The sequence below is a fragment of the Muntiacus reevesi genome, chromosome 10, assembly GCF_963930625.1.
Source record: "Muntiacus reevesi chromosome 10, mMunRee1.1, whole genome shotgun sequence".
NCBI lineage: Eukaryota > Metazoa > Chordata > Mammalia > Artiodactyla > Cervidae > Muntiacus > Muntiacus reevesi.
In genome coordinates, this window is record NC_089258.1 from 56,081,186 (window position 1) to 56,107,564 (window position 26,379).

Here is a 26,379-nt window from a genome sequence, read left to right on the forward strand (position 1 = left end):
AGCGAGAGAGACTCTCCGGCAGGCGCGGGAGGGTGATTGGGAGAAAAGCGGACAGCGAGGGGCTTGTCATGGGGATCCGAGTTACGGGGCGGCACTGGTAGCATCTGGGGCCTCCCGGGGGGACCGGAAGTGTGAACGCCCGGGACCCCGGCGCCAGCTCCCCTAGGGGAGGTCGGGGGTGGGGGGGGTCCCTGCTGCTCTAGTCCTGGGGAGGGAGGGGGGAAGGAGGGAGCCGCGATCTCGCCCCGCCCCTGGGCTTGTTACGGCGGGGGCGGGGAGTGAGGGCTTCTTTGGGGGGGGGAGGGAGCGGAGATCGGGGGACTCGGCAGTGCCCTCCGGAGTGGCGGCCGGTGTCCCCGCGGCGCCGGGCTGCCGAGCCGAGGAGCCGCGGCGGCCGTGGCTGTTGCATGTGTGGCTGCTGGATGCGGAGGCGGCGGCGGCGGTGGCGGCGGCGGCGGCAGCAGCGGCAGGATGTTAGGGCAGCAGCAGCAGCAGCAACTCTACTCGTCGGCCGCGCTCCTGACCGGCGAGCGGAGCCGGCTTCTCACCTGCTACGTGCAGGACTACCTCGAGTGTGTGGAGTCGCTGCCCCACGACATGCAGAGGAACGTGTCCGTGCTGCGGGAGCTGGACAACAAATATCAAGGTAGGGGCCGCGGGTCCTCCCCCCCGACTCGGGGCCGCCGGGCACGGTCGCTGGGAGCCTGCCCCGGGGAAAGTGCCACTTTTCCAGCTCTCCCCGAGTGCACAGTGTGTGTGGGGGTCTGGCGTGTGGGACCCGGGGCAGCGGGCCCCCGCAGGTGGGGTTCGCGGTCCTCCCCCCGCTGCGGACTTCTTGGCGGGGGGGGGGGGTGTCTCAACGTTGGAAGGGAGCGGTGGCCGCTCGTCAGCCCCCGCTGCAGACCCAGCGGCTGCAGCCTCTGTGGAGACGAAATCAGCCATTTTTAAGCAGCAAGCTCATTTGTTCCGGGTGTTCGCCCGCCGGGTGCCGCAGACCCCTCGGCGCTCCGGCCCGGGGAGCGTGCAGCCGGGTGGGGGGTGGGGGTAGTGCCGTGGGGAGTGAGCGGCCGGCCGCGGCCGGACTCCCGCGGGCCCACAGGGCCGGGCTTCCTTCAGCCCAGCCCGTCTCGGGCCCCCACCCCCTGAGCGCAGATGCACTGGAACGTGCTGGGGGGGAGGGGGCGAGGGCGGACTGCGAAGGCGGCCTCCGGGGAGGTCCCTCCCCCGGCGCTCCGGAGCTCCGGGCTCGGGAATCGAGTCTTCCCTTGTCTCTCGCCCCAGGGAAAGTTCCGGGCCGCAGCCTTTCCCGGCTGCTACAGCCGAATGGTTGAAAGGCTAGGTGGCTCCCCGCGGGGGAGCCGAGGGGTGTGTGTATGTGTGTGTCTCTGTGTGGGGCGAGGAGGACCCCCACCCCTCCTGGGGGCGGGGCTTGCAGGGCTGACGTAGGGTGTAGGCGGAGCGCGGACACGCGCGCTCCCGCCCGTCCGGAAAATGGCTGGTCGCGGGAAGGCTCGAGCGGGCGACAGCGGCTGGTCGGGAGGCGGCCGTGCAGGACGTTAGCTCGCCCTCGGCGGAGTCAGCGTTGGGATTTGGGACACGTTTGTCTGTGAATTTTCGACTCTCCCCCCCCCCCCCCCAACCACTCAAATCACAACAGAGACACTGTCAGCCTCGGGGACCGTCGCCGATCCCGGCACCGCGTAGGTTCCGGACCTTGCGTCACTTCCGGGTCCCCGAAGGGTGTGAGTTGGTTGACTGGGCAACCGCCTGGCGTCCTTCAACCCCCGGGTCCCTCCTCCGCCGAGTTTAAATGCTGTGGCAAAAGCCGCCCTTTGTGGTCAGACCCAGACAGCTAGGACAGGGAATCGACCTTTCTTACAGAGTGTGTTATTTGTTATTTACCATTGGTGACCCTTTCGCCTGCAACTGCAAGGGGAGGAGTTAACTTAAATGGGGAGCCGTTTGCGGTTAATAATCCCGAATCGAGAAACAGACCTTGGACCTGATGTGAAATCAGTCCTCTGAACTTTAAAAAGATAACTTCTTGGACCCATTCTCAGTTTTTCGAGCCGTCGCTAATTCTACAATTTAGTGTCTTAACGCATGTCTGGGGCGGTATTTTGGGACCTGCAGCCTGATAGAATATTTAGTTGTCTCTGTGTCTTGTTTTTTAACCTATAGTTTATTTCTACCTTTTGAATCGATATTGACAGGACTGGTCTCTGTTGGGGTGAGGGGAGTGACTAATACAGATTACTTACTGGTTGTCAGTTGCTGCACTGAGTTCAGAACATTATCCTATTTAATCTTCACAGCTCAATGAAGTAAAAATTCACTTTGCAGACAAATTTAAATTTACAAGGAGTTTAAGTAACTTGTCCAATTAAGTGGGGAATGTTTGACTCCATAGCCTGGCTTCTTCAGGTGCACATGGTCGTTTTTAAAGTATTTAAATCTTTTTTTTTTTTTTTTTTTTAATGCTCTCCAAAGGTGTTCTTTTAGCCATGGAGCACATACCTGAATTGTAACCTAAAAATATTACATGTGTGCTTAAGAGTTGTATGTTGAACCTTTTTAGTTTTTCAAATGATAACTCTTTAAGTTTGTAAAACTTGCACCTTTTTACATTTCTTTAAAGACTTGTTTGAGTTCACAGAAGTCAAATTAAAATTCTTTTAATTTGAATTGGCGAGGGATAATTTATTAACAGGAAATATGCAGTTTTGACCATCTAGAATTGACAGAAGTGGATTTGACAACGTGAGAAACAGTATTGGGCCTTGAAAGACTGAGAGATTATAAAAACTAGCTCCCTTAAGACTATAGTTCAGTTTCAAAAGTCACAAAAACAGTGATCTAGTTTTTACTCTATGTGCATGCTTACTAAGCTCAACTCTCAGTTTTCTATTAGCTCTGTATACTTGTGTGGTTTTGGTTTTTCATGTCTTTAATTTCTTTGCTAGTTCATAAGTATTTTCTGCTTTTTGATTTAATATTTACAGTAATAGTGATATAAATTATTTAGACAGTCAAATTTCTTTCTTACCTATTTCATATATTTTCAGAAATTACTGAAGAACCCTAAAAGTAGACTTAAGAATTTTTAAAGATAGAGGAATGAAGAAAACAATTGCATAATTGAATGAAGTGTTATTATGTGTGTGGTAGTCGCCCAGTCATGTCTGACCCTTTGAGATGTCAAGGACTGTAGCCTGTCAGTTTCCTCTGTCAGTGGGATTCTCCAGGCAAGAATACTGGAATGGGTTGCCATTTCCTTCTCTAGGGGATCTTTCTGACCCAGGGATCGAACCCAGGTCTCCTGCATTGCAGGCAGAATCTTTACCATCTGAGCTGTCAGGGAAGCCCAGTTTATTATGGGGTGTTGTTATTAGAGAACGTCAATTTTTGTTCCAGTATTCTTGTTCATAATTTCCTTCATAATCAAAGTTTGTTTACACCTTTGAGCTAAAATTTCGTATTTAATACACAGTGCCTTCCATGTAGGTGTGTAGAATGTACTTAAAGGGCAGAGCCAAATTGACAGGTCTGGCGCAGTTCAAAGACTAGGGTGGTTACCTGTTGAGCTTCAATGTCTTCACATGCAGAAGTGGTGGCTTCCTCACGGGATTGTGATTCATGAGAAAGTTGCATGGAAGGGACTCAGTAAGTGTTAGTGGCCTTTCTTCTGTCACTGTGTAATTAAGGTGTCTTGAAAACGTGAATATTTACCTCATATATAGTATCTGTGTTGCTATAATTAGCTTCTAATTCCTGATTATTGGATAAGGCTTGCCTTTATTTTTTAAACTTCAATTTTTGTGTATCTGAGGGGAAAATATATAGCTTATTTTTCCTGGAAGAAAGTTCTAAAGAAATCCATGTATATATCTAGCTGGGAAAATGGGCAAGATGTGAACATTATTTTAAAATATGCTGTGTAGGTGTGAGTACCCTCAGACGTGTGGGGGCACATTGTCGGGTAAATAGTTGTCCTTTGTGTGAGTACTTACAGTTTCCAAGGAGGTTCTGTTTCATAAGTTGTGTTGAATACATGCTCTTTGTTACCTTACTTGCAGACACCCCCAATGTATGTTACTTATCTAACGTTTTTGTTCTTGTCGTTAGAGTAATGATATTAGAAGATTAAACAGTGATATGGTATGTGGTGTGATAAATTCCAAGTTAATTTTTGTTTCTGCATCTTTTTTAAGAACCCCTTCAGATAGCATTGTATCTCATAAGGACAAGAAAGAGGACAGATTTGAATAAGACATTTATGTAAATTTTGGTGACATCTGGAACTATATTTTCAGATTTTTGTATGTCTTCTAATGACTCAGCCATTTTTAGTTGGTTTAAGTGTGTCCCACATTCTCTACAGTACCTAAATCAGCAGATAAAAAACTGAGGACCAAATGCTGACTTATCTACAAAAGCACAGTGACCCAATGCTGACTTAACTATAATTTTGTTAGTAGCTTAGTCAGTTGATGCCAGAACCTGAACCTAAACCTGTTCTGGAAATAGTTTGATTTTCAGAGTCTCCCATGTGATGATATAAAAGAGCCATTCACGCTAATATCATGGAAAGCTAAGAGTTACTTGTGTTTGCTTTGCTTAATGTCCAGGGGATGATATGAAAGTCAAGGTAGAGAGTGTCTCTGGGGCCATGTAGCAAGTCATGTACTGAACCGTAAATCCTGTAAACATAGTTGGACAGTAATCTAGCCTAGTCCTGGTGAAAGACTTTTGATTTTTAATTAGCCACAGATCTTTTGTGCTTTCTAACGTAGATTAATGAGTATTAGAGAGGGCTCATTCTTTTTATTAGCTTACTTCTAAATGTACTTTCATGTTGGATAATGTATGGTCTTGGTAAGGAAAATAAAATGTTTTTAATGTATTCATACTATACAGGAATGTGGTTTTATGGTCGAGTTCTTTTTTTTTTTTTTTTTTAAGTTCTTTCTTACTGTACCAGTTCTGGGAAAAAATAACTAACTTGAAAACTGTCATATGTGCCACCATGCATTTTCTTTTTTTTTTTTTCTGATTTTTATTCTTTCCTTTTTTTAGAAACATTAAAGGAAATTGATGATGTCTATGAAAAATACAAGAAAGAAGATGATTCAAACCAGAAAAAACGCCTCCAGCAGCATCTCCAGAGGGCATTAATCAATAGTCAAGAACTGGGAGATGAAAAAATTCAAATTGTGACACAGATGCTTGAATTGGTGGAAAACCGGGCAAGGCAAATGGAGCTACACTCCCAGTGTTTTCAAGATCCTGCGGAAAGTGAGCGAGCTTCGGATAAAGCGAAGATGGATTCCAGCCAACCAGAACGATCTTCGAGAAGGCCCCGCCGGCAGCGGACCAGTGAAAGCCGCGACCTGTGTCACATGACGAACGGGATTGAGGACTGTGACGATCAGCCCCCCAAAGAAAAGAAATCCAAGTCCGCCAAGAAAAAGAAACGCTCCAAGGCCAAGCAGGAAAGAGAAGCTTCCCCCGTCGAGTTTGCAATAGATCCCAACGAACCTACATACTGTTTATGTAACCAAGTGTCTTACGGGGAAATGATCGGATGTGACAATGAACAGTGTCCAATCGAATGGTTTCACTTTTCGTGTGTTTCACTTACCTACAAACCAAAGGGGAAATGGTATTGCCCAAAGTGCAGGGGAGATAATGAGAAAACGATGGACAAAAGTACTGAAAAGACAAAAAAGGAAAGAAGATCGAGGTAGTTAAAGGCCATCCACATTTTAAAGGGTTGTCTTTTATATAATTCTTTCAGAATTTAATTTCAGAAAATGTTTTAGGGTAAATGCATAAGACTATGCAATAATTTTTAATCATTAGTATTAATGGTGTATTAAAAGTTGTTGTACTTTGTTTGTGACCTTAATTTTCTGCACTGAATTACCAAATATTTTAAACCAGGTAGTCTTCAGATCGCCTGATAAAAGGAGCAGGGACTAGAAAAAGGTGGCTTGAACATGATAAAAACTTCACACACCATGCCTATTTCATCTTCACTGAAACTGCAATGCTAATTTGGGGGGAAACACCAAAAGTTTTGCTAGCATTTTAGTTCTCTGTGCTTAAAAAAGTTTAGGTACAGGTGAGAGTTCTCTGTAAGCCTTCAGATTATCTTGGATAATTTAAAATATGAACACTATACCATTCAGAACTTCTTTCTCCCTAGCCCCATTTACACATAGACTTGTTGATCTCTAGTCTTCCAAGAATTTAAGGAACTAGAGGTAAGAATTTGGGATTCCATGTGGAATCCTGTGCTCTTATCAGAGTATCTGCTGCTGTATTTTCCATAGTAGCGTTTTGATACACTGTCAGTAGCCCATTTATAAATACCCCCTGCTGCTTCATGGCTGCATTCAGTCTAGTCCTTCATAAGGGAGTTGTTTTGTTTTAATTGAGGCAGGTAGGAGCAATTAGAATACCAAAAATGCTGCCATGGGCTTACATTGGCAAAATTTGGGTTATGCAGTATCATGGTTCAAGGCGCTTGAGCAATTTTAAAAAAGCATCTTTGTTAACAATATTTTTCATGTTGACCCATGGCTGGGATGCCTGGTCACAGGCCTATCAGTGGGAAAAAGGTATATACTAGTCTTTAAATATTGCCTTTATGTCAAACAGTAGTTTAAGTGGTTTTGCTAGTGGCTGTAGTTCGTTTCTGTCCCAATCAGAAATTGTATATTATTTTAAGTAATAGTGTATTTACTTTCTTAACTATCTGGTATTGGTGCTGTTTGGTGTCTTCATGTTTAATGAACTAATTTCATTATAACAATGCAATTAATAATGTATTTGTAAATTGAATTTTCCAAGATTCTAATATTTTAAGGGTAAGCATCTTGATGGATACATATCCATATATTTGGAGAATTTTTGGTTTTTCAGGGGTGGGGGCAGTGGATTGACTAGTCCTTAAATCTATATGTAACATACTTTTTATTCCTCATTTCTTCCTAATCTGATGATCTGGATTCTTTTTGATTAACATGTGAAAAATCCTGTTTGCTTGTTTGGAAAAAAGAAAAAAAGAAAAAAGTTTTTTCTCTACTAGTTCTCCTGTGTGACTTTTAGGCATAACATTTCAGCTCATCTGGGTGTCAGGCTGCTCACCTGTAGTATGCAGTTGACTTAAGTTTCTCTATGGTTCTTTTGAAATCTATAGAGTATTTTCTGTTGTAGTAATGGGCTTCCCTGGTGGCTCAGAAGGTAAAGAATCCGCCTGCAATGTAGGAGACTCAGGTTTGGTCCCTGGGTTGGGAAGATCCCCTGGAGGAGGAAATGGCAACCTACTCCAGTATTCTTGCCTGGGAAATCCCATTCACAGAGGAGCCTGGTGGATTATAGTCTATGGGGTCACAAAGAGTCAAACACGATTGAGCAACTAACTCAGGGATTTAAATAATCGAAGGACTTGCTTTTCACTAATTTTGTCCTTCATTCTGAGGTTTGAGGACAGTTCAAAGGTGAGCTTAGAGGCGGGTAAACACACAATATTTGATTAGCTTCTGTCCTAAGGATATTTCGATTGATGACTACAGTTGATTATGTTGAGCGAGAAATATTGAATTGTGGAGAAATCCTTTTCTCTCGTGAGATACAGCATTTTGTCTTAGTGATCATGTCCTTGTGACTAGGGTAGAACTGCCTCCCCAACACCGTTGAACATAGCAGTATATGCAAAGACCCCCAGAACCCGCAGGTGTGACTCATAGAGGTCAGCACTTCTGTGCATCAGTTTGCCTCAGCATGTGGGGGGAAAGAAGAACCTACAAACAGAAGTCCCCAAATTTGGATTAAGCTTGACAGGAAAAGCAACGGAAAGTCCTGAAAGATGTCTTCTCTTTCAGACCAAATGTTTGAAACCCTTATTTTTATGAATTTCTTTTTTATTTTCTGTACCATACAGGAAATAGAAGCTTTAAGTTGGTATAACATTATGACTGGCATTACTTTTAAGTATCAGATTTCATATACTATTTCAGTCCATGCTTACCAACTCATGCTATGTACCAATGGTTCCACAACTTATCTCACATTGGAATTAACCTCAGGAGCTTCACAAAATACTGATACTTAGGTCCCACCCTCAGCAGTTGTGATTTAACTCATTTGTTATTAAATGTAGTTTTAATATTAGAATTTTTAAGACCCTAATGTACAGAAAAGTAGAGCCTCTGCCATGCTATGAAACTTTGAGCCGATTGAAAACCACTAGTGGATTCTCTGCATCTAGGTTTGTGTGCCTGAAGCACAGGTAAGTGTGGATACGTACCTGGGAGTTTTGTCCCTGGACCCCTAAAATTACTCCAACAATACTTGAAGAATCAGTACTTGAGTGCTTCTTGTTTTCTCAGTAGTGATTGTTGGAAGAAACAGTTCCTGTTCATGGACCAGACCAGACATTCTAGGGGCAAAGTGCTATCATAGATATATATATATGAGAGAGATTATAGATAGTTCCAGGTACTGGGGTTAAAGTGGGCTTCCCTGGCTCAGAGGAAACCACCTGCTGATTGAGGAGGCATGAGTTTGACCCCTGGGCCCAGAGGATCCCCTGGAGAAGGAAATGGCAACCCGCTCCAGTATTCTTGCCTGGGAAAGCCCATGGACAGACGAACCTGGCAGGCTGCGGTCTGTGGGGTCGCCAAGAACTGGACGTGACTTAGTGACTGAGCGTCCACACACTGGTGTTCGAACCCAAGAGGAAAGGGCAGTGAGGAGATGAAAAGTGAGTAGAAAGGGAGGTGAGTCTTCTAGTTACGTAGTTAAAGACGGTCTCTGAGGAAGTGATTGTTGGACTGAGACCAGAAATAGGGAAGTGAGGCACGCAAAGAATTTGAGAGGAGGAACGGGCATGTCAGTCTGACTGGAGCACTTGCCGTGATGGGGGAGGGTCTTCCTGGCAGCCATGGTAGAAAATTTGTGCAGATTTATCACAGGGAGGCTTGGTGAAGATAGGGAGATAACAGGAGACTGAGAAGTCTTTCCGCCAAAAATTACTGGCTTAGACTAGGGTGGGAACAGTGGAGGTGGTGGTGGGTGGTAGGACTCTGAGTTTAAAGGTACAGGTGTTAAGAGGACTTTGGCCCAGAAGCTGGAAAGCAAGGGGATGACAAGTATGACTCGAGTTTTGGGCTTGAGAGATCTAGATTTCTGTTCTGCACTTATGTTCGAGGTGCTTGTTAGAATTGTAGTGGGATTCCATCATCGAGTTGGGGGGCTGATGTTAGGGGAAGAGACAGGAGATTAAACAGTAGGGAGTTTGCCTAGGAAGGGATTTTAAAGTCACATGACTGAAATCACTCATGTAAATACATCAGTGCTGCTCAAATTTTAACAAGCATGTGAGTCATCTAATTTTCTGAAAATGCAGATTCTGACTCAGTAGGCCTGGCGTGGAGCCCGAGATCCTACATTTCTAGGTACCTACAAGCTCCTAGGTGACACCACTAGTTCAGGAACCCACATTTTGAGTAGCGACCATGTACATCCAGAAGAGGGAGGCGTGGGCCTGCCTGGCGGTACCCCAACATTTGAAAGGGGCCAGCCAAAGAAGACTCCAAGTTCTCTGGGTGAGAGAAATCGGAAACATATGACACCAGAAACAAAAGTGAAGAGAGTGTTTCAGGAAGGGAGTGATCTTTCAAGTGTTTGTCAAGTTAGGTGAGGACTGAGAACTCACGGTTAGAGGGGGGAGATTGTTGAGTTTCACAAGCTGCAGGGTTTGGGGTGAAGGCTTGGCTGGGATAAATTGGGCCAGCTCCATTATTTTTTGGGGGGGTCAAGCTCCAGGGCAGGCGGAACTTCCTAGCCCAGAGATTGAACTCACACCCCCAGCATTGGAAGCACAGAGTCCTAACCACTAGACTTCACCAGGGAAGTCTGGAGCAGAAGACTGCGGCAGAGCCAGCAACTCCAGGCAGCTCCAGTTCTCACATCAAGGCAATAGAATAGTAGTGGGGTGAGGGGCCGGGCAGCTCAGGGGGGCTTCTAACTAAAGGAGACAGCCGTGTGATTACCTGCCAATTGGAATACTGCATTAGAAGGGGACAGATGAGGCCTCTGGAGAGCAGCGGGTTACTGCAGGCGTGGAGTCCGAGAGGGCAGGCAGGAAGGAGCGAGAGCTAAGACTGGGAGGGCTTAGCCTCAGGCCCAGGGGAAGTGCCAGCTCAGGTGTCAGAAGGGAGGGCGGTATTTCTGCTCATTAATTCAAGTATCTATTGCATACCCGTTGTGGTGGTGGTGGTGTAGTCACCAAGTCATATCTAAGTCTCTACGACCCCACGGACTGTAGCCCGCCTGGCTCCTCTGTCCTCAGGATTCTCCAGACAAGAATACTGGAATAGGTAGCCATTCCCTCCTCCAAGGGATCTTTCCGACCCAGGTATTGAACCTGGGTCTCCTGCATCACAGGCAGATTCTTCACCGACTGCATACCTGTTGTACTGTATTTACAAGGCACTATTTTCAGTACTGAGGCTAAAGCAGTGACTGGAATGATAAGTCTGTAAAGCTAGAGGTGCTTAAGTTCTGGAGTGAATGGGCGTCAGCGCAGAGAGCTTGCTAGATTCAGTCCTGGGAAAATGGGATTGTTCTCACAGCTTCCATGTTGCCTGTGAAGAGCTGAGATGGGAAAGGTGTTGGAAGTCTGCAGGCATTGCTGGGAGGTGTGCATCGGCTCTCACTGGGGAGACGGGGCAGCTGATTGGGCCCAGAGTGCTGGCCAGAGGGCAAGGGCAGCTGGAGTCTCTGGTCATAAGCTTCAGAAGACTCATTCTGTTGCCAGGATGCAGGTGTGAAAAAAGACATGGATAGGAGAACTGAAAATTTCAAAATCTCTGCACAGTGGGTGGTTTAGTCGCTAAGTCGTGTCCGACTCTTGCAACCCCATGGACTGTAGTCTGCCAGGCTCCTCTGTCCACGGGATTCTCCTGGTGAGAATACTGGGGTGGGTTGCCATTTCCTTCACCAGAGGCTCTTCCCGCCCCAGGGATCGAACCCAGGTCTCCTGCATTGAAGGCAGATTCTTTACCTGCTTAGCTATGAGGGAAGCCCTCTGCACAGCAGGCACCCGGGAAAATGGCAGCTCCCCCATCCTTTTTATATACCCATGGGGGGCTCCATCTGAGGAGTCTATCTTCCTCCCTCCCACCTGAAATAAGGGGAGCCCGTCCTCAAGGAGCAATTGGTATTAATAAACTCCACAGCCCTTCAGCCCTTCACTCAAGTCCTTAGGGTTTGATGTCACTCAAAATCTATTTTAAGTAAACTACAAGTTATGTCGAAATTGCCAGGTTGCCTAAACTCGACATCAGTTAGAGAAACCAAACCTCCTTTGCTGATGCTCTTTCGTTGTTCAGTTGTGTCTGACTCTTTGTGACCCTGTGGACTGCAGCCCGCCAGGCTTCTCTGTCCAGGGGATTTCCCAGGCAAGAAAACTAAAGTGGGTTGCTGTTTCCTTCTCCAGGGGATCTTCCCCACCCAGGGCTCGAACCCTGGTCTCCTGCAGGCAGGCGAATTCTTTACTGATCAGAGCCACTTGAGGACCTCACAGCCTGCAGCCAGGACTCCTGCTGTGGGCTCCTTTGCGATCCCTTCAGGTCACCTGTTTGCTCAGCTGTAAATTGAGTTATCTTGAAAATGTGGTTATTGTTATTCATGCCTCTTAGCATTACTCATAGGAGAGAGTTCTGGTCACAAAGTTCTCTAATTGGTTAGTTCACTAACTAGCTTATAATAAAGCAGGATTTCTTGTTGTTGTTTTGGCCATGCCACAAGCAGGATCTTAGTTCCCCAACCAGCGATGGAACAAACGCCCCCTGCAATGGACTCGCAGTCCTAACCACTAGCCTGCCAGGGAGGTCCTAAAATAACAGATTTTAATCCATGTATGTGGTTCAGTTCAGTTACTCAGTCATGTCTGACTCTTTGCGACCCCATGGACTGCAGCACACCAGGCCTCCCTGTCTATCACCAATTCCTGGAGTTTACTCAAACTCATGTCCATCGAGTTGCCATCCAACCATCTCATCCTCTGTCGTCCCCTTCTCCTCCCTAGCATCAGGGTCATTTCAAATAAGTCAGCTCTTCGCATCAGGTGGCCAAAGGATTGGAGTTTCAGTTTCAGCATCAGTCCTTCCAGTGACTATTCAGGACTGATTTCCTTTAGGATGGACTGGTTGGATCTCCTTGTAGTCCAAGGGACTCTCAAGAATCAAGACCTTTTAAGCAGTGTTTTCTAAACATCAGACACTAGAATGAGCCTGATGGGTTTTTGCCATTCCCATAAACCATTCTAATTTTGTGTTTAAAAGTTTTATTTACTCTATATTTTTCTTAAAAAAAAAAAAAAGACTCACTTTGTGATGTCAACTTACTTTTAAAAGGGAGCATTTCACTTCAGTAAATGGAAGGTTAGTATCGTTTTCTATGAGTGAAATACTATAAAATATAATGAAAACAAAGCCGTGTTATTAAATTCCAGCTCTATAGTATTACCTGTGAAAGCAGAGGCCCCAATCACCCCTCTTTTGGGACCTGAGGATCAAAGTATGGTCTTATGTTTTTTTCTGTTTTCTTTTTAACATGTGGATTTTTTTCTTCCCTGTTCTTGACTGTCTTCAGATAGCAGCATTTTGCTATATATTTGGCTCTGAACAGCAAAATCAAATTATTTGACCAGGGCCCTTAGCTTATTTTTACAGGACACTAATCTTAGAAACTCCCCACATATAAACAGTGGTGTTGGGCCAACTGGCTAGCTTTCCCCAGGGGCTCAGATTTTAGATGAGTGATAGAGGGTGACAGCCTCAGTGAGAAGCAGTGGTTTTGGTACCTAGAGGAGAACTTGCCGTTTTACTTACCAAGGATGTAACTTGGTAGCAGATAATCCCACGCCTTGAAAACAGACGGCTTTGTACTTTTGTGCCTTCCTGAAACATAACATCCTCCAAATGGCAGAAAGTTTATTCACGGGTTTTTAGAGCATGTTTGCCTTTTGGCTTTTATAAATTTATATTTCCTATCAAATTGAAATTCTCACAGACTAACTGATTGTAAACTCTGACAAAATACTGATGGAAAAGTTATTCAGTTTTGACTACAAAAAAATTGTGTTGGTTTTGGCTCTGAATTCATGGTGCCTACGTATTGCCCTGAGTATTTTCTACACCCACATCTGTTTCGTCTTCCTTCAGGGTAATTCTGACTAAATTTAAGGTGTAATTTAGGGGAATTTTTCTAATTGCACCATGAAAAACAAAGAAGCTTCCAATGGCTGGTTAAGAGAAGGAAAAAATAATGGATCTAAAAAGAAAGGCTCTAAATACTTTTCTTTCTACTTAACTCTTTATTAAAATTCATCGTAACTAGATTTCTCTTTCCAGTAGCAGATTAAATTCTTAATTATCTGGAACTGAGATTTTAAACCTTTCTTAAAAATGTCACTTTCACACCATTTGAAGATCTGAAACTAGGCATGTCTCCTTTTGAGCTAGCGAGAGTACCTTTAGGATTGTGGAAAGGCACTTTTGTGCAGAGCTATTTTATGTGTGAGAGAGTTTGCGGCACCTTAGCAAGCGGTTGGTTAATTCAGTGTGTTGTGAGACAGAAGCTAAAGGGAAATTGATTAAGGTAGATGATTTGCTGCGGGTTTTTGATTTGTTTTTTTACCAGATCCTTGAATCTTTGTTTTACTTGTAATGCTCCACTGAGGTCTGTCCTTCTGAGGGTATAGGAAGCAAATGGTAAGCTATAAAAGACAGTATTACTGGACACAATCATTTGTAAATGATCCCCAGGCATAAGCTGAGTGTCACTTGTTTCCTTAACATATTTTCCTATTTCAGACCTACCTTGTCTCGATTCTTGACATTAATAAGACATTTCAAAGATAATCTAAGTAGCCTGAAAAAATAATTTGCAAAAGCCTATCACATAGAACTAGAAGAGCATTCCTGTGGTAACTAGGCAACATCTTCTGTCTTGGGGGTGGCATTATGCTCCAAACCAGAGTTTCTCAAAGTGTTCCATGGATCCTGGAGTGCTAATCTGCCCGAGAAAGCTGCAGTAACCTGCATGTTATACCCCACCTCTTAGAGATTCTGGAGAAGGGAATGGCAACCCACTCCAGTATTCTTGCCTGGAGAATCTCATGGACAGAGGAGCCTGGCAGGCTACCGTCCATGAGGTTGCAAAGAGTCGGGCATGGCTGAGCAACTAACACAAAACATTAAGCTTATTACAAAACATTAAGCAGAGAGTTCCCTGTGCTATAGAGCAGGTTCTTGCTGGTTATCTATTTTACATATAGCACTGTGAATGTGTCAGTCAAACTCCCAGTCTATAGTATGTTTTCTATTTCTTTTCACTTAGAGATTCAGAAGGTACGTATTAATGTGTGTGTGTGTGTGTGTGTGTGTGTGTGTGTGTGTGTGTTTTGGCTGCACCATGCAACATATGGGATCTTAGTTTCCCCCACCAGGGATCGAACCCATGCCCCCTGCTCTGGAAGCCTGGAGTCAACTACTTGACTGCCTGGAAATTCCAAAAGGTACATATTAGAGGTTCTGAGAAATCTTGCCACTGTAATACCTTCTCAAAGTCATTACTTGCTTCCCCTATAATACCTACTCATATCCCGAGGAAGTAGGGGGCATTTCATACTTTTTGAGAATATTGCCATCAAATATTCTGGATAAATCATACTGTATAAGGAGTTACACTCAAGCCCCTGCCTTGCTATATATCCTCAGTATTGAGACCATTTACACCATTATTTAGGAGATATTCATCAGGGGTAGGAGCTTACGCATTCTTTCTGTTAGGCAGTAATACTCGCGTGAAGGAAGTCTGCATGTTTTAAGCCTTCCTAAATGAATCTGATGCAGCAAATAACAAAACTGTCTAAATAAGAATAGTCTGTAGCCTGTTATCTCAACCTTGAAAATAATTTAACTTGTTCAGTTTCTTGATAAGTAGAACTGGCCTAGATTTCTTAGGTACACAGGGACTGTTGCCTTCCCGTTTTAATCGGAGAAATGCTAGAAGAAACTACTTTTAATAATCTTGTATCCGTTTCTGGGAAAATGTGGACAAAGGGCCAGCAATGCTGAAGATCTGAACTGAAGCTGCCTTTTGTATTACCACATGGCTCAGATAGTCGTGAGAGCTCAACTCTGGCTCCTTACAAAACGTTAAGCAGAGAGTTCCCTGTGCTATAGAGCAGGTTCTTGTTGGTTATTTTACATATAGCAGTGTGAACATGTCAGTCATACTCCCAATCTATAGTATGTTTTCTATTTCTTTTTACATACCATCATAAGAAGGTTCCTTTCACATTAGGAGCAGATGAACAGGTCTGTGTTTCCACAGGTCTGACTCCTCTCCCATGACAGGGGGCAAAGCCTTGTTTGCAGTATCAAAAGTTATTTTGCTGCTGAGCTAAGTTCAACCATGGTGTGCACAGCGTGTCATAAATTATGCACCGATTATATGGCTGAGTTCACTATCCCCCTTCTTAAACTATGCGGTCGTTCCCAAACAATTAGCACTTAATTATGTTCCTATCTTGTTTCTTAATTGTTCCACATGTTGGGAGTTTATTTCTCCACCACACTACATGCCTCTGGATGGCAGAGGTCAGGACTTAAACTTTTGGGAACTCCCAACACAGCAATCCCAAGTCTGTCCTAATGCATCTGTTGCTGGCAGGCTTGGTGCTTTAAGAGAATGTTGGTAAAACAAGTATCAACTAATTCTCGAAAAACAGGCAATTTCTCTGTGGTACAAAGCGTATGTGCTCATTATCTGGCAAACCAATGATGAAATCGCGGGGTAAGAGTTAAAAGATAAGGAAAAGCAGCTTCTCAGCCTTGTAAAGTCACAGCCCCAGGTATGTTTCAAGGAAACCACCGGATTGTGTGTATCAGACTCATCGATCTTTCTGCTATAAACAGCTAAATCCACTCTCAATTCTGTCTTTCAGACGCCCCTTCTGTGCTCCATTGTTGAACATTCTCCCTCTCACTGACAACTTTTCTGCAGGTATGTTTATAGCATTCATCGGCTTTCATTATCCATCTGCTTTTCTAGCTCCTTGAAGATCTTCTGATTCCTAATTCAGAGACAGAGGAGAAAAAGCAGGGTTGTCAGAGCCAGGCAGACCTCAGTCCTAACCTAGGCTCTGACCATTGGCTGGGTGTACATGTCTTAGCCATCCTGAGCTTATGTCTTCAACTATTAAAAAATAGGAATATTATTGTTACATCTCAGGGTTAATTGTGACAATCGAAAGAAATGCGATTCTCATCTAGATTCTAATCGAGTTGGTACCCAACAAACGTGATTCCCTCACTTTCTATCTGTGAAAACATAATACAAGATAGTATTTTATTGATGATAACTAATAGTTCACTTCTACTATGTCACTAATACTATGCTAGAAACCTGAGTCTTGTGGAGTATGCACTGTTGAATTCAACCTTATCACTTAATCCTGTTTCTTCTCCTTTCTGGTGTCCTATGTAAGCCTTTGTTTTCTATGAAGCTAGAGATTTTCGGTAGCTCAGAGAGCTCTTGTTGCTGATGAAAACTGTTACATCTAGTTCTTATCTTGTAATTACGAAACCTCTCATCTCACCAACTGGATTCTTTCTGAAGCACCCTTTCCATTATCTCTCTGCTCTCATCGTGAGTTTATAACGGCTCTTTAGTCTACATCAGATTGAGGGATTAACCCCCAATTCCCCAGCCCCACAGTCAGCCCTCCAGCCAAAGTCGTTGTGTTTTGGGTCATGCCCGGTGGCATGTGGGATCTTAGTTCCCCAACCAGGGATCAAACTCGCGTCCCTTGCATTGGAAGCAAAGAGTCTTAACCACTAGACGACCAGGAAAGTGCCCCAACCAGCATCTTATTAGGAGAGTCCACCTCCTCTTTCTAACTCTCCACTTGAGATCTCTCTCCATCCTGCCACTTCTGGTCATAGATACATCCATATCTCATTCCTGATTTATTTTATGTAAACTTGGCTTATGTATTTCCTCTGTTCCAACAAGAATTCTTTCCTCACCTTCCTTCATCTAAATCCTACACTTCAAGGTCAAATTTTAAGTCCACAGAACCTTCCAAAGTCAACCAAACTTCAAAACTATATAAATAATATTTATTTTGCTTCAAAAGAGCTTTTTCCCAGGTTACATCTCCTCAAACACTACAAAGTATAATCCTTCAAGGAAAAGGAAATTATATTTGACTACTCTAATGTTTTTCTCCAACTCTGAGCCTATTCAGACCTAGTGGTAACAGTAGGCACTTAAAAAGTACAGAAGTAAATCACTGTTACAATGATCAGTAAGCCCTGGGAGTCTCCACCACAAAAACTTTTTGAACACCAAAAAATTTCAACTCTAGTCTGTGAAGAAACTTCTGTTTAGTTGGTATATAGTAAATGTAGGGTTAGTTTTGTTTTAAAGTGCATGAGTATTTAAAAGCCAGCCTACTCAAGAAGATTCTGAGTTTGCAATCAAAGCTACACAAAGGATGAAAAAAACTGTGGATAGTTTAATAAGAATCATGTAGTGAAGAAAGGAGATAATTATACCTAGAGTTTTGTCTCCAGATGGTTGAATGATTACTTTCCTGAATGTGACCTTTTTGTCTTTGGGAAGATAACATGATTTTGCGTATGAATATACACCTTGAGCAAGATAAGAGAATAACATCTAAGATTTTTTTTTTTTAATTTTTATTTTTCAGTGGGTTTTGTCATACATTGATATGAATCAGCCATAGAGTTACACGAATTAAGATTTTTTTTGTAAGCACCACCATTGTTCCTCGTATCTTAAAAAAGCATGTATCGTTCGAAGTATAAATACATTATATAGTTTATTTTTAATATAATTATAAAGCACAGTATCATATAGCATACCCTCTTATGCGTGCTGACTTGTATAAGTTTATGGGACAACAGTTAATGAATATCTGGTAAGAGACTAAAGAAAACAAAATAGTTGTTACCTGGAATCTTCCTGGAGCTCACTATTTCAGGTATATATATATATATTTTCAGATTATTTTCCCTTATAGATTTTTACAAAATATTCATTATAGATCTCTGTGCTATACAGTAGGTCCTTGTTGGTTATCTATGTTATATAGAGTAGTATGTGTGTGTTAATCCCCAAATCTTAATTTATTCCCACTCCTGCCCCGGAATTTTTATTTTCATTTTATTTATTTATAGGAACTCCTGTTATCTTCTTTTTTTTTAAATTTTGGCCACACCCGGGGGGAGGTGGACGCTAGTTCCCTGAACCAGGGATCGAACCCTGTGCCCCCTGCATTGGAAAGTAGCGTCCTAACCATTGGACCACCAAGAAAGTCCCTCGGGCTTTTTATTTTGAAATGACTATCTTCTAGCTCCAAAGAGTTGGCATTTTGCCACCAGCCTGTCTTAACCCTCAAAAGCTATTCTAATGCTTATCTTGTCTCCTAGACTCAACATTTTTCTCTTTTCAGATATCATTGCCAAGAAGCCCTCAATTTCAAACGAGTCAGTGACCCAGTAAATTACCTAATGCAGCCTATAGCTCCAATCAGCAATCGCTGGTACAGGCTCAGAATACTCAAGTGGAAAATATCATTTGGGGCAGGTGACAACTAAGGACTTGGAAATGAGGGAAATAACAAAACTTCCAAGGGATCCTAAGAGAAATATGCAAGTCTCTTTGATGACTCTCAGGCTGATTGACGACCCCAACAATACAAGACAAAGGTGTTTGCTTTTCTGAACATGAGTCAGAAACACTGTTTCTTAGCAGAGAAGGCTCAAAACAGCAGTCAGATCAGAAAGGTTCACGGTGGTGGTATCATTCAAGAACCAGATGCAGAGTCTTTACCTGGCAGGTGTCCCCATCAGTTAAAAAGATGAATGAATCAGGCAATTAAAACCTTATGTCATAAACATTTGAATCATAACTTCCCTTTATCTGAATCTATGTTAATCAAAAACTATTCTATGACTTGGTTTCTGAAATCCACAGAGGAAATAAGAGCTACATGAACTCTAGACCTACTTGTCAGTAATATTTCTTATTGAAATGAATAAATTCAAATTTTGATTAATATCATTCAATGCCTTGTCAGGCTTTTACCCCAAATCTGATCAAACCTGGCACACTGGCTCAGTTTAGTTTCTAAATTCCAAAAAGCTGTGGGCTGCCTTGAAAATTCATTTGATCATTTCTTTATTCATCTGAATATTTTTGGAAACTTCTTAAAGCCCAACTACTGTGCTTAGGAATATCAGTTCAGTTCAGTCGCTCAGTCGTGTCCGAGTCTTTGCGACCCCATGAATCGCAGCATGCCAGCCTCCCTGTCCATTACCAACTCCCAGAGTTTACCTAAACTCATGTCCACCAAGTCAGTGTTGCCATCCAACCATCTCATCCTCTGTCGTCCCCTTCTCCTCCTGCCCCCAATCCCTCCCAGCATCAGGGTCTTTTCCAGGGAGTCAACTCTTCACATGAGGTGGCCAAAGTATTGGAGTTTCAGCTTCAGCGTCAGTCCTTCCAATGAACACCCAGGACTGATCTGCTTTACATTGGACTGGTTGAATCTCCTTGCAGTCCAAAGGACTCTCAAGAGTCTTCTCCAACACCACAGTTCAAAAGCATCAATTCTTCGGCGCTCAGCTTTCTTTATAGTCCAACTCTCACATGCATACATGACCACTTGAAAAACCATAGCCTTGACTAGACGGACCTTTGTTGGCAAAGTAATGTCTCTGCTTTTTAATTTGCTATCTGGGTTGGTTATAACGTTCCTTCCAAGGAGTAAGCGTCTTTTAATTTCATGGCTGCAATCACCATCTGCAGTGATTTTGGAGCCCCAGAAAATAAAGCCAGCCACTCTTTCCACTGTTTCTCCATCTATTTGCCTTGAAGTGATGGGACCGGATGCCATGATCTTAGTTTTCTGAATGTTGAGCTTTAAGCCAACTTTTTCACTCTCCTCTTTCACTTTCATCAAGAGGCTCTTTAGTTCTTCACTTTCTGCCATAAGGGTGGTGTCATCTGCATATCTGAGGTTATTAATATCTCTCCCGGCAATCTTGATTCCATCTTGTGCTTCCTCCAGCACAGTGTTTCTCATGATATACTCTGCATATAAGTTAAATAAGCGGGGTGACAATATACAGCCTTGACATACTCCTTTTCCTATTTGGAACCAGTCTGTTGGTCCATGTCCAGTTCTAACTGTTGCTTCCTGACCTGCATACAGGTTTCTCAAGAGGCAGGTCAGGTGGTCTGTTATTCCCATCTCTTTCAGAATTTTTCACAGTTTATTGTGATCCACACAGTCAAAGGCTTTGGCATAGTCAATAAAGAAGAAATAGAAGTTTTTCTAGAATTCTCTTGCTTTTTCGATGATTCAGCGGATGTTGGCAATTTGATCTCTGGTTCCTCTGCCTTTTCTAAAACCAGCTTGAACATCTGCTTAGGAATATAGCTTTGAGCAAAATTGATATTATTCTGAAAAAGAGTTTTTAAGCCAATAGGTATAATAACACATGACAGTGGTTTCTTGGTAGCAATGTTTTCTAAAAAAAGAAAAATTTTGAGTCTAGAAGAAATGATTAGATTCAGGAAGGCTTTCTGGAGTAAACAATACCTAAATAGAGACTGGAATTAGGAATTAGAAGATCACAGAGGAAAACAGGGAAGGAGAAGCCAGATGAGGGCAACAGAGAGAAGTTTTTAGGCGGGGCATTTTATTTAAAAAAATTTTTTTAATCTGAATTTTTTAATCAAAGTATAGCTGATATATAGCATTGTTTTAGTTTCTGTTGCACAGCAAAGTGAATGAAATGCCATTTGCAGCTCCATGAATGGACCTAGAGATGACCATACTAAGCGAAGTTAACCCAGAAAGAGAAAAACAAGTATCATTTATTAGTGCATATATGGAATCTAGAAAAATGGTACCGATAAACTTATTTGCAGGGCAGGAATAGAGATACATATGTAGAGAACGGACATGTGGATTCGAGGGGGAAGGGAAGGGTGGGACGAACTGGGAGAGTAGCATTGATGTATATACACCACCATGTACAAAGAGTCGCTAAGTCGTGTCCAACTCTTGCTACCTGATGGACTGTAGCCCGCCAGGCTCCTCCGTCCATGGGATTTTCCAGGCAAGAATACTGGAGTGGGTTGCCATTTCCTTCTTCAGGGGATCTTCCCGACCCAGGGATCAAACCCGGGTCTCCTGCACTGCAGGCAGATTCTTTACTGCCTGAGCCACCAGGGCATTCCCAGGAGGGGACATGTGTATACATCCAGCTGAGGCACTTTGTGTCAGAGCAGAAGCTCACACCGCGTTTCTCTTCTCACTTTTATAGCCAGATTGCTTGATGGATGTGTATAGATCGGCTGCCATCACCTCCATGAAGCTTATGTCATCGTCTGCAGGGCCCTTGATATTATTTCATACTCGTTTTACCCCATTTAGGAGTACCGTTGACACAAGAGCTATTTCTTTTAACACTGTCATTCTTTAGCATTAATTATCAGGACTTCTTGAGTCTTTATCCTTAGCACTGTTCTTTCCCCACTCTTCTGGGTAAATCCCAGCTTTGCCAATATCTTTAATCACTCTCTATATGCCAATGACCCCCAAATTGACTTCTCCAAGCCTCTCTTCTCAACTCTAGATTTACTTCTCCAGTTGGATATCACGAACATTTCTCAAGTTCAACATGTCGAAGACCGAGTTTGTCGTCTTCCTGCTCAAAGCAGATCCATTTCCTGTGTTTTCTACCTTCGTGATTGGAATCACCAAGCAGGTTACACCAGCAAGAACCTACATGCCATCCTCAATCTCTCACTTATCATTATCTTCCAAATGTAATAGAACACACTTCCACTAAACTCCTAAATAGTGGATTTTCCCTCCAGGCTCAAACACTAGTCTAAACAACATCTAAGGAACCTTGGTGAAACCAGGTAGCATACAAACTTTTTGAGGTCTCCTTCTCTCAAAAATACCCTTCTATCATCCCTTTAACTAGTAAGGTAATGGTTATCGGTTTCCATAGGATTGAAGAATGAACCATGGGATAACGGTCAAGTCATTGCCTAATGACTTTATATTATGAACATTTATATATGAGTACTTAAATTATGAGAAGAATGAAAAATTATAAGCCTATAATAGCTAAATCCTTGCATCATTCATTGGTTACATTCTATTTAAATTATATTCTGAATAAGACTGACATTTGAAAAAATGAGAGTATAAGGGACAACAATTCATTATTAAGTGGTAAGTGGTATGAATTGTAAAAGATGAAAATAGGCTGAAAATTGTACACAGAACAGATTTTTTTTAAAGGAAAGCACCAATAAACAGAATTTGAGTGCAATATCTTATTTTACATATTCTCAATTTAACACTAAGAGAAACGTAAATACTAAATGAAAACTTAGTAGAAAGCAAATTCAAAGGAGAAAAAAAAATATTTTCAAAAGGGCTTCGTCAGGCAATGCTAGTACAGTATACAGCAGTGAAAGCAATTAAATTAATCTTTTCCAATCTCAAAATGCTCTCTTGGAGACAAGCTATCAAATGTGAGGAGTATTTTTAACACGAAAAAAACCCTCTCTCTCCCCAAAGTACAGCCTGGCGACCAAACACTCTCCAACATTGCACGGAATGGCCAACCCTGAGTAACCATGACAACAGCCTCTGAAAAGGTTAGCACCGTGCCTGTTAGGAAAAAAAAAAAATGTAGTTCAAGGTCAAACTCTATGTTTGTGAAGAAGCCAAGATCCTATTCCTCTCACAAAGTTGTCATCCAACAGCTGCCAAAATTTGAGCCTCCCTTGTCCAAATGCCTCTGCTGGCTTCCTTCTGTGGGTCCCACCAGTACTGCCTGTGTCTCTCCTTTCTGTCTTAGATAAGTGGGGTTCCTACATCTCCAGGAAAGTTCAGAGTTGGGGTGGCAGTCTTGAAACCCTCTCAATTCCTCCATCCTGGGTCCTGGTGCAGGGTGAACAGGCTCTGGCTGCAGCCCTTCTTCCTGAAGGCTGGATCAAATCTACCAGGAGGTAAGGAGGAAAATCTCCTATGAGTCCTTCCAAGTCATCTTCTGTATCCGTGGTCTCTAAATGGACCTCCCTATCAAAAAATGTTTTGAGCATGTATCCCCAATATGTTCAAGTTGACCCTTGAACAAGTAGGTTTGAACTGCAAGTGTTCACTTATACATGGAATTTTTTCAACAAATACATGCTACCTCATCCCTGGTGGAGTCCCTGGAGGCAGACTAGTGACTGGAAAGTTATCCAGGGATTTTCGACCGAGTGGAAGGTGGGCAGAGGCTTCCCAGGTGGCGCTAGTGGTAAAGAGCCTGCCTGCCAATGCAGGAGACATAAGAGGTGCAGGTTTGATCCCTGGGTTGGGAAGATGCCCTGGAGAAGGGCATGGCAACCCACTCCAGTATCCTTGCCTGGAGAATCCCATGGACAGGGGAGTTTGGTGGGCTATAATCCATAGGGTCGCAGAGTTGGATGTGATGGAAGAGACTCAGCAGGCATGGGGGGGAGTGGTTACACCTCTGATCCCAAGTTGCTCAAGGATTAATCATATTTATTTTAAAATTATGGATACGATCCTATGCTAACTGTTATATATTAAACTTTAGTGAAGCGTAACGTTTTCCTTTTTTAGAAAATGGAGAGCTAATATTTTCTTCCTACTCTTCAGCAGACCGCGTTACACACCTCATACAATGCTTATGCTGCTCTTTGAAGATCTTTGGTGCTCATGTTCACCAGTTAACATTCTGAAATTCAGGTAAATCTCTCTCTGCTGAAAATCCTTCAGCAGCACCACACTCAGGGTAAAGTCCAAATTCCTTGACACGCATTTGAAAGCCAGTGTGGCTCTGATCTTTACTGTTCCATAGTTTAGAAATATACCCCCTTGCCTTCTCTCTACAGCCTTTTTTCGCCCCCTTCCAGCACTTTGCTCAGACTGTCCCCTCTCCATTGAAATTGTTTCTCCCCACAGTCTTCAGAGAAAACTGCTACTTCCAGAAAATTCCCAGGACTCTCCTCCTTCACCCACCAGCTCGTCAGGATTCAAAGCCCCCTACGCCGCAGGGTTGTTCTCTATGCAATGTCCCCCAGAACCTGTTGCAATTATGAACTCACCACTGAGCTCGCTGAAGGTTGGAATGGGTTTCTAAGTAAAAGGTTTGGGTATAGAGAAAAGCAAAAATCTTCTGGTTTGAGATGGTGTTTTATATCAGGTGTTTTACTGCAATCCGGGATGGGGTGAAAGATTTCCCATTGTTGATTTTCCCTTGTTGATTTGCAGGACTTTCTAAAATAGTTAAGATATGAATACTACAAACATTTTCTTCTAATCTGTGACCTGTTTTATTTTTGATGTTCTTTGTTGAACCAAGGGCTTTAATTTTGATGTCACCAATTCTATTGATTTTTTTTGACTTATGGTTTATACTCTTGGGGATTTAAGAAATTTTTTTCTCATCTTGAAATCACAAAGACTTCTCTTATTTGGTTAACTGTATAGCTTTTATCATTTACACCTAGAACTAAGGTTACAACACAATTTCACTTATAGATCCCTTTTGTTTTCTATGCAATATTGCTGCCACATATACCAATTTCTCAGCCCTAGTTTCATTCTGTCTTAATAGTCTAAATACTGAAGGCTCCTTCTGTCTCAGGAGAAGAATAGTCAGAGACAAGTCATGCATGGCCAGGCTTAGAGGCAATGAACTGTCCCTGTCTTTCAGAGTGAGCTCCTGACCCTTAAAAATAAACAGCTGGCTTTAATAACAGTGATGAAATCCAATTAGAACTTTTCCTCTCATTTGGGACACTGGGAGGAGGGCCCACTCTATTTTCATAGTAAAGGCACTAAGTAAGACATGCTTACTAGGTGAAAAAGTTTTGCAGAGATTAAACATAATGGAAAAGAATATTTTAAAATACGTATACATATATATATGTATGCATATATATATAACCAAATCACATCGCTGTACAGCAGAAATTAATACAACATTGTAAATCAATTCTACTTTAAAAAATAAATAAATCTAAGCTCTGTAGAATTAAAAAAAAAAAAAGTTTTGCAGAACCTCAAATACATTGTACTCCTTTCTTTGTTACAAGTTCTGTTAATCATCTCTGGGGAATGGTACAGCCCAGGCCTTGAATCATCATGTTCTTAGAACTTTAGTAACACTTTATGAAGTCATGGTTTTTCCTGATGAAGGAGAGGGTGGCAGATGGCAAAGGGCTTAGAAGCCCCTATAAGAAGTTTTCCGTGGGTTCCTTGGCATATACTACCTTCTTTTTCCCTCATGCAGTGGAACATCTAGTCAATATTTTAAAGATACAGCAAATTCTTGTATTTGGCGATATTGGGTGCAATATTCTTAAGATACAGCAAGTCCTTGTATCTGGCCTTTCCCACGGGAAAACAAAAAATGGGAGCTTATGTCTTTTTGTCTTAGCAATATCATAGGACTGATATAAATAAAATATGACAGTCAATCCACTCATGAGAATAGTGCCCAGCAAGCCACTGTTGGCAAATATGAAGCAGATGCTTCTTCATACTTCATACTAGATAAGATTGTTTCAGTTCTGTTGAATCTTGATAAAAATGGTTTTCAAACTAAACTAGCTTCCAACTTGTCACAGCTTATTGAGTCCAAAGATGACAATTCTGGTCCTCATGAATTTGACCTAAGCCTTATATTTTGATACATGCTAATTTTCTTCAGCCAAAAAAAGAAAAAAGAAAAGCCTTCAGAAGGGCACTGTTGGCAACTTGATTAGGTTTGATTTAATTGGTGCAGACACTTGCTTGACCCCAACTTGGAATCGCCTGGTCTTTTCAGAATGTCTGGCAATGAGCTGACAGGGTACCCACTGTCCCCGCAAGACAGGTAGGTGTCTTTTCTGAAGCTCAGTGAATAAATAGGATTGCAGACATGGGAGTATAGACTCTAAAACACACTTAGTTACAGACTTAATGTAACTAGAAGTGCAAGGATGGGGACTTCCCTGTGCTTGAGACTGCTCTTCCTACACAGTGCCATGCAACATGACCAAGAAAATAAAGTTAAAAAAGGAACAAGGATGAACTGACCCTGTGGGTGTATATCTGGGTATTGTAACTCTCCAGGAGGAGCTTGTTTCTTAGCCGGAGTTTGGGCTCTATAAGTGTTATTAAGCCGTAAAACTTGGGGTTTAGCTTTCTGTCTGGTTCTCTCTTAAGAATTCTCCAGC

The 26,379-nt window shown here is 42.7% G+C and overlaps 1 protein-coding gene across 1 annotated transcript; it reads left to right on the forward strand.

Moving 5' to 3' along the window:
• Positions 1-308: 308 nt before the first annotated feature.
• ING2 (inhibitor of growth family member 2) lies at positions 309-6,530 on the forward strand. The gene is made up of 2 exons (XM_065946681.1): positions 309-646; positions 5,077-6,530. The coding sequence occupies exons 1-2, from the start codon at positions 472-474 to the stop codon at positions 5,745-5,747; spliced, it is 846 nt and encodes a 281-aa protein (XP_065802753.1). The 5' UTR covers positions 309-471; the 3' UTR covers positions 5,748-6,530.
• Positions 6,531-26,379: the final 19,849 nt, after the last annotated feature.

Excerpts from the sequence above, each read along its gene's own strand:
- ING2 (XM_065946681.1), top strand. The coding sequence starts at position 472 with ATGTTAGGGCAGCAGCAGCAGCAGCAACTCTACTCGTCGGCCGCGCTC. Across the intron at positions 647-5,076 it reads GCTGGACAACAAATATCAAG|AAACATTAAAGGAAATTGAT; the intron begins GTAGGGGCCGCG and ends TCCTTTTTTTAG.